The sequence below is a fragment of the Centruroides sculpturatus genome, unplaced genomic scaffold, assembly GCF_000671375.1.
Source record: "Centruroides sculpturatus isolate CEXI.00-Female unplaced genomic scaffold, Cexi_2.0 scaffold1946, whole genome shotgun sequence".
NCBI classification, from domain to species: domain Eukaryota; kingdom Metazoa; phylum Arthropoda; class Arachnida; order Scorpiones; family Buthidae; genus Centruroides; species Centruroides sculpturatus.
In genome coordinates this window covers 33,017-42,551 of record NW_019386136.1, presented here as the reverse complement: position 1 = coordinate 42,551, position 9,535 = coordinate 33,017, and the positions used below count along the sequence as shown (strand labels likewise).

Genomic DNA, 9,535 nt, shown 5'->3' with positions numbered 1-9,535 from the left:
GAAAAAATATTTTTTTAATAGGAATAAATAAATTTGATATTAAATTTAAAGAATAAAATAAATGTAATTTTTTAAAAATTACTTATTATTTTAATTAACTTGCATATATTATTTTAAATCATTATATATAAATTAATTTAACAATGAATATTTTAAAACACAGCTAATTCATATATTATTAAAATATTTACAGATATTTTCTTTTATTTATGATGCATCTAGATAGAAAATAAGGAGTACATGTAAGCAAGCAACTTAAAAACAAAAATAGAGAGAAAATATCAAAGCCGTTTTGATAATAATTAATGTTACTTTATTATATTATAAGCCTAAAATGTAAAGAATATAGATAGATATTTCTTTATTCAATCTAAGAAAATTACATTTAAGAAACAATATCTTGAATTCAGTATTCATGTGATCTGTTCTTCTTTTGCTCTGTAATTTTGCTTTATAAATATCCTAGATAAATATTCATTACTATAACAAGATCATGATGTTTTCGCTCATTAGTCTCATTATATTCTGTATAAATTAATTAATTATTCTAATAAAGGACACGCAATTAATTACTGTTATAAATCACATAAATATTCTTTATATGTGTACATACATAGAATAAATGTTCATGTTTATATATTATTATAAAATTTGTTGATTAACTTAATTATGTAATTGTAAAAAAATGCATAATCTAATTTAAAGCAAAATTATATTCAAAACGCGTCATAAAAAATGTATTATTATAATAAAATCGGAATGAAAAATTCAGAAAAAATTTGATTTTGCGACATTTTAAAAATTCATATCTGTCATTTTGATGAGCACTTTCACAAAACGACAATAAAAATATAATCTAATTGTATTTTCAAATATAATTCGACATATAGAAAGTGAATAAACTATACCACTATACCACTAAATTCCCATAAGGCTTTTAAGGCTAATATCAATATCTTGCAGAGAACATAGGCTGAAGAGGATAAAGCCTCTTATAAGCGATATATAAAACGACATATGGCAATAAACTATAACTTATAAGGCTGTTTCTGATTGATAAGCTATAAGCCTCTTATATGCAGCTATCATATGCTTCAAGCAAAGGATACAAGCCTATAGGCTATAAAATGGATAACTCATCGCGTAGCCGAACATAAAATTTTGATTAAGTGATATTTAATACGATAATGCTGCATCTTAAATAGCATTGTATTAGGTGTAAAATATCATTATAAATTTCGAAAATTTCTATAATTATTTTAAGTTTAAAGTTATATATATATATGTAATTTAATTCTAAAATTATTATAACAATTTTCTAATGAATATTTTAAAATTTTATCATTAAATATACGTACAGTACATACATACAATTAATTTTTTAGAAAGTTAATTTTAATGAGAATTTAAATGTATTAAAGATTATATAGAAACACGTCTTTGTTTAAGATGTTAAATTATACTTTCATCTTAGATTATCTGAGAAATACTTTATATCAACACATCCATTAATAAAGTAACCGGTTAAAGAATGAGTCTGTCTGTCTATTGTCGGAAAAAAACTTCGAGATAGATTTTAAGTTTCTGGTAATATCCTTTTAGGTAAATCGAAGTTTAGAGGATTAAGAAAAATAAGTGATTTTTCACTGCAAAATATTGAAAAAAAAACAAAAATATCTTTTCACTTTAATGTCTGTTTTGCTTAAATACATTAACGTTTTTCAATTTAAAAATAAGATTTTTAATAGTAGATTTAATACGATTTTAAATACTTAATTGAATTTTAATCATTTATTTTATTAAAAATAAATAAATAAATAATAATATCGAGAATATAACATAAAGATTTATTATATCATAGTATTAGAAATACTAAATAAATATTTGCATATTATGCATTATAATTGTGGAGAATATAATCGTGATTAGCCTGAAGGAAAATTGGGATTGCGTTTGTTAGCTTTAACACATTGTATGTACCAAAAGCAATGTTTATCCATTGCAGCAAATACCGTGCTATTATGTTATTAAATTATTAAATGTCAAGGTAGATTCTAATTTTATTTTATTTTTTTTTTGAAAAAGAAAGTGTAAAATTAAATATTTATTTAAATATTTTTGAATTTAAAATATGATGTTTTAATTTATTACGCAATTAAAATGATTTTCATTAATTTATATACAAAAAGGGTATGTTTATTATATTTTAAATTACTGTAACTAATGAAAACATTTTATGAAAATAAGTTTAATTGTAAAATGACAGTATCACAAAGAAATCTTATTTTCGCCATTAGAGGAAAATGTACTGATCGCCGGATGACATTAAAGGCTTGAAAAACAAATTAAAGTTCATCGATGGAAAACAGAGGATTATTTTTCGAATATTAAAATTTTGTTTATTAAAATTTTACTTTATATATTTAATTTAAATAATTCTAAATTTCTCTCGTTTTGATAAATTTGTCGATTAGTTATAATAACTGAAACGTGTATTTAAATTACTAACTAAATTATAAAAATATAGTGTATATATATATATATATACTTTAAAGAAGAAATATGTATTGTTTAAGTTAAAATGCGGCTAAAATTGGCTTTTGTAAAATAGCTTACATTAGGGAATATTCCCAAAGTGAAGATAATCACAATTTAAATTAATAACCCTCATTGAGTTTAATTAAACGAGAACATAGGAAGCTCATATGCAGTTTTCCACTTTAAAGTTATTAGAGACAAAATAGGTCTATAATATATAATAAATCATTATCATTTCAATAAATTTAGTTTGCTCTCAATTTCTAATTAATATATTTGTTTTCATGACGACATTTATAGATTTTTTTTTTATTGTTGAGATATGTGCTAAGCGTTTTAAGTAAATCTTGTTTCATTAAAAAAAGAAATTTATATATATAGTTAATCAATTTTTAGCGTGTAAATTTACATCCGATCATGCAATTTTATGCTAAAATATTTTCTCATATATTTAAGAAAAGCGAACATTCTTTTAATGATGCTTTCTCGTGCCACAAACTGACCAAAAGGATTAAGCTAAAGGAGGAAAAGTTGTTTTGCTTCTACTAACTGTAGTGGCGCCAACATGGAACATTGAACTAAATCCACTAGAATTAACGGTAGATTACAAGTGTAATTGTTTCTTAATTGCTTCCTGTCGTTCAAATTTTACTGGAGAAAATCACGAGGACGTTTCATGCAAGAGATTAGATAAACTTTGACATCAAAATGACGTCAGAGATGGAGAGTTATTACTGGTGATGATCAGGAGTCATTATGAAGAGTGTCTTAGCGAGAAAATCCCATTTAAATTTTCAGTTTATATAATATTTTATATAAAGAATTAAATATTATATCGATTTTGAAAGTTTCTATCAGACTTCGTATTAATTCTCTGCTTAGAAATAAATTTGTTTTACACCAGGAATAAATTTCATTCTGTTGTTTGTCACAAACCATAAATTTTAAATTGTGCAAGTAATATATTTTCAAAATTGAAAACATAAATAATAAATGTGTTTACTTTTGTAAATACGTATATAAATGAAACTAGAAATTCACTAAAAATTAGAATTTTACAAATAGAAATTTATAAGAAATGAAAGACAAAGTTAAAAGAATATATAAATATTACGAGAGAAACATTAAACTTATTGAGAAAATGAAAAGTTATTTAAAAAGAAAAATCAATGAATAAAGTAAATAGAGTGTAAATTTTGGAAACGGAAAAAGATGAAAGATATAATAAAATAAATAAATATAATAAAGTATAAATATGATATTTTAGAAATAAAATTGATATAAATTTAAAAAAAATTTAATAAAAATATATGTAATTAAACTTAAAATTAAATTTTCTTCTTGAAAAGAATATAAGTTTAATGTTTTTTCAAATTATAAAATTTATTGTTTAAACCTAATGAATATTTTCAAATTTACTCACCATTTGCAGGAGCATAAATATTAAGATAAAGGCAATCCTCGCTTTGATTCCTTAGATAAGGTAGTAGTCTTTTGAGATATTCTAATCTTCCTGTAGGCATTCGTTTCAACGCTTCTGTTTCGTTCTTTATATCAGGGTATCTCTGGGGGCAAACAGGACCAAATCTATTTGACGTTCTTACAGATCTCCAATGAGATGGTGTCACCGGAGGCATGAATCTCAAAGATCCCACAGGGGCACTAGCATAGGGCACACCTAAGTATATTTCTACAGGTTGAAGATGTCTGTTCGGAAGTGTTCGTAGAATACCCTGAAGAGCACCATATTTCGTATTAATAACGCGAGACAGAGATTCTCGACCGGAGACTGAAGTCCCAATAAGAAGAATAATGAAAAGAGTGTAAAGTTGCATCTCGTCGATCTTAACTATCCATTCATGTCAAGAAGTACGTCCAGATCGTTAAGGTAAAGTGCGTAAGTTTGGTAATTAGCTAGGATGTACTTGACTACCCCAATCTTTCCGTATCGATGCGTCCATACTTAACTCGCATCTAATGAGTTGCATCTTGTTCAATTTGACATTCAGAAGAGGTGAGAGAAGATGAGAAAGAGAAAAACTCTAAGTAACAAGTTGATAAAATCGAATATTTTAGAACTTAAAATCCACTGTTCGTTACTATCACTTTAGCAAAATTATTGATTTGAGTGATGAGAAGAAATTCCTAAAGCAGGTGAGTGTAAATACCTTTGATTTCGATTATATAAAGGTAGTGAACCAAACAGTCTGAAACGAGATTAAACACATACCTTACTCCGTCACAAATAGTAGTAAAGTCCTTTAACGATATAGTGCCACCTGTAGAACCACTATACTGCGGCACACGTGTCTATATCCTACTCTCAACAGCCTGCTTCTAACGGTACGACAGTGACTAGATGTGGTATGTTGAGTAGAGAGAGCATGCCCAGTGCACAGAGTCGATTCCATTCCTCCTTCGGTGGGAACTTGCTTGTAGCGAAGTCTATGTTTGCGAGATAATCGTCACATTCTGAAGAATATCACCAAAGCGATAGTCTCCCAGCGAGACTCAATGAACAAGTTACATTTTAAAAATGTAAATATATTACTAAAATGATAACCATTAACATAGGAAATAGATTAGTCCATATTTTATAAATTCTTTAAAAGCTTCTTTCTTCTTTTTATCCATTACCGACGATGTATTTAAAGAAGAATCCACAATGTTAATATATCTCCAAGGATTTGTAATTTTGTTTTTTCTCTTGTAGTTCCTTAATGATTTTACATTTTGCAACCGAGATAGATATTCAAACCACTTGGCAATAAACTTGATAAAACGGAATGTTTATTGTTACGAATAGGTAGATGCTCTGCTATTTAGTAATATGAAAAAGCAAAGAAACGATAAAAATTCTCCAAAACAACTTTTGGCTAAATTCCAGACGAAGCTAAGGGATTTCTAAAATTGTACAAGTTGTTAATATCTAGAAAAGACACAATCTTTCTTTATTGTTTTCTCTTAGATTTTTATATGATCAATATTCCATTATAGGATATACGGCATATTATTGTTTACTTATGTAATTAATCATATATAATGCTAAGAAATATAGAAACATAGCTAAAAAATACTTTCGATAATTAAAACAGTTTTAATTACTTAATAAAATTCATCTATATTTATTAATTTTAATTTTACGCTTATTTAAAATTAGATTTATTTTATATAATTGAAAAAAAAACTTTATAAAAATTTAAGAAATAAATTTTAAATTTTGATCGATAATTTAAAAATTTTTAAAAGCTAATTTTAGCAATATATCCATCAAGAGAATTGTATAATTTGACTATTTTCAAGATGGTGAGACTTCTCTACTCTGGTAAACGATATTTTGCGTGCTTATGTAAAATAATGTTTGACAAATTATCTAACGCATAATGAAAGTTAATAACTTATAATTTACTTTTAAATCAAATATTACAGTGTATTTTGTTTAAAAGTAATTTAATTGTACGTAATGATACGTTGAGAAAACATACTAAAAATTTCGCAAGAGATGGCGCCACAGAGTTGATTCTCAAATTTTCATTATTTATTAATTTTTTTCTAGTATAGTTGTCCTTTCCCCCTCTATTTTTAAGCAAAAAATATAAATTATTTAATCCTTAATACATAAGTATTAAGGATTAAATAATTTATTAAAAAATAGTAAATAATCACATAATATATAATCTACTTTCATGGTTAGAATTCTTATAATATATTAATAATTGTTTACGTTTTAAAATAATTTTTAATAAGATAAATTTAAATAATTTATATTTGTTTATCAACTATTCTAAAATTTTATATAAAATTTTAAAAATTAATTTTAATTAAAAAATGAAATTAATATTATTGAAGATTTATTTAAAAATTTTATAAAAATAACAACGAATTTAATTACTAAAACTAATATATATACAAATGTAAATGAATTATTAATAATGAAATTTAAAATTTATTAATTATCAGAAACATGAAATTCAATTAGATTATGACAAGCAAAATCGTTTATTTAAAATTTATAATTTTAAATGAATAAAGTTGAGTCAAATAATGCATAAATAAATAAATAAATAAATTGATTTAAAAAATGGTTATTTAGTCCTTTAAAACTATAAATAAACACTTTAAATAGTAATTACATTAATTTTAATTTATAAAAGTATCTTAGTTTTTGCTATATCGATTCATTCTGTTCCTTTAAAAGCAATGTATAAGTCAAGAGTTAAGCTTTCTACGGTTGATTACTTAATTATTTTAATTATTAATTCAACAGTGTACATCTTATAAAGCTTATAAAATATCTATAAATAGAATTTAAATTATTAAAAACTTTCAAAACTTGATTTTAAGATTAATAAAATCGATATAACCCATAATCGAGATAGACTTTTGCTCTGTATTTTACAATCAATATATCGAGTAGGTTTCAAGAGAATTTGTTACCCAAGTAAAAAATCCCAATGCAATATTTTATATTCATAGTTATAAATAAGAAATATGGTGAAATGAAATATTTTTGCTTCAAAAATGTCAAATTTATTTTAGTTAGAGACAGATGTTACGTTGTTTACTACTACCACGAAAGAAGAAGAGATAAGAAAGAGATTGAACTGATATTTTCTGTATGACATTTAAATACAACATATAAAATATACATCAAAATATGAATTATAATGTAACAGATATGTTTTGATCCCAATGTAAGGCGAATTTTCTTTTAATGTGTGACACATTTCTAAGCTCGAAACATAAATTCATAAATTGATAGTTTTGTATGATACCAGAAGAAAATATTTCTTTGTAGTATTCTATTAAAAATTTTTTTTATATATATTTATTTAATTACCGGAATTTAATTATATTGCTTTAATATCGAATGTTGAGAATTGAAAGGTCAGTTATCGCTCAATGGATTTTAAATAGAAGAGAAAGCACGAAATCAAGAGGATTATTCAAAGGATTCGTCTCTCATTCAGAAATACTTCAATAGAAAATAGTAAACATCTTCAAAACTATCCAGAATCAAGTTGAAGATCCAAAAGAGAATCTTTTTATATGATAAAAAATGTTTCTGTTGCATCTTTTAAAAGGAGCATTTCTTGTTATTTTTAAGGTCAAATCACCCAGTTTTCTAATAGAAAACGTTCAACGTATAATATTTTACTTCACTTGGAGAATTTCAAAATAATCTTTTATTAATATTTAAAAAAAAAGGAAAAATTATTCCGTGTAAATATATTTGCAAATCATTCTCTACAATAGAAATTAATTATATATTTTGTTAACATTTTTCAAAACAACTCTGTTTTTAACTTAATTTAATATATTTTGTTTCATCGCTTTCTGCATTTAATATAGGTAAAGAAATTTTATCAATTTTGCAAGAAATATAAATATTAAATTGATAAAATGAATTCGCCTGTTATTTCGATAGTATCGAGTAACATTAATTAAAAACTTTCGTAAATAAACAAAAAAACTTAATAAGAAATAACGCAGTTGAATGAACGAAGATGTGTTTCAAATTACATTGAATAATAATATTGTGTATATTCTTTTAAAAAGATCTGTTGTGATTTATTGTTATGTTTGATAAAAGATTTCTTTCATATTCCAGCAAACAAAATCTGGTGATAAAGATAGTAAAATATTCATCTTGTTTGGCTTAGTTTTATGCAGAAAACGTATTCGAAAACTCTCTCATGACTACAAAATTACAGATTTATGACTTTATTTTATTTTTGCATGAATTTTTTCTCCGAAAACAACACGATTTTTTTTTGTTTGTTGTATTTTATGCCTTATATTTCTTCTCTAACCTTATAAAATAACGTTATCACTACATTTATTTTCTTTATTATACTTTTAATAATTATTTCAAGCAAGGTGTATGATTCTGGAAAAATTATTATTTCAAATTGTTTCCGTAGAACAGTAGGCTATTCATATATTAATATACTAGATATATATTATATTTATTAAAAAATATTTTTTAAATAAAATAATCTTACTAATACAAAAATAATTTTTAACTCATTTATAATGTACGTCTACTAAAACAACTATATACTATAAAAATAAAATAAATTCGTTTTATTTCCATTTATAAGCATATAAAATTATATAACCTAGCTTAAACGTAAAATTCCAATTTCATATTCCTATTTTAAAGATTTATTTGACAGAAATTTTTATACGAGATCATAACACGATTCATATACATTTTATAATAAAAGATATTCTGAGCATAAAAACACAAATAACCTTTATTTAAAATAAACTTTTTTTTTAATTAGATTATTTTAATAACGAAGAAATTTATCATACAATATTATGTATAAAAATATTTTTCTTTATTTGTGTGTTTGTTTATCTATTTACACGTAGATCTACAACACAAAATCTAAAAAAACTAAAGTATTTCTATTTACTCAGAAGAATTCGAAATTTTTTTATGTCCACAGTTATTAATTAACGATCCAAGAAATAAATTCCCCAAAATTTTGATTTTTTTAATTTTTTACTGCACATTTTTTACTTTAAAAACTATTAAATAAATTAAATTTTTATTTACGAATCCCTTTAAATTGATGCAAATTATCGAAGATACATTATAATTGAATTTACATTTTTATTTAAAATTAATATCAGTTATCTCTAAAACATTTTGTATGTAAATTTTTTAATGGTTATTTAATATTTTATATATTATCAATAATTTTTTAAAGAAGAATCGTTTGATATAGCCTCTATATATATACGTGAATGTGTTCGAAATTATCTGAAATTTAATTTTAGTTGTTTTTGTTTACGTTAATTCTGTACGTTGTTATTCGGCTTGGATAGAAACATGAAATTTTCGTAAAACTCGAGTTTTGTATTATATAAAAAAATCATATAAAATGTGAAATTTTTATGTGACATTACGGTAGAGATTTTAAGAGTTCTTTACTTAGATTTTAAGAACTTCGAAAGTAGAAATAAAATTTTCATCAAGGAACAG

At 23.7% G+C, this 9,535-nt stretch overlaps 1 protein-coding gene across 1 annotated transcript; it reads right to left on the bottom strand.

Moving 5' to 3' along the window:
* Positions 1 to 3,953: 3,953 nt before the first annotated feature.
* On the bottom strand, positions 3,954 to 4,853 carry LOC111613761 (neuroligin-4, X-linked-like). The gene has a single exon (XM_023355107.1). The coding sequence runs from the start codon at positions 4,371 to 4,373 to the stop codon at positions 3,954 to 3,956; it is 420 nt and encodes a 139-aa protein (XP_023210875.1). The 5' UTR covers positions 4,374 to 4,853.
* Between the last annotated feature and the right edge of the window lie 4,682 nt (positions 4,854 to 9,535).

What these genes read in the sequence shown, in the direction of transcription:
- LOC111613761 (XM_023355107.1), bottom strand. Translation starts at nt 4,373, where the DNA reads ATGCAACTTTACACTCTTTTCATTATTCTTCTTATTGGGACTTCAGTC.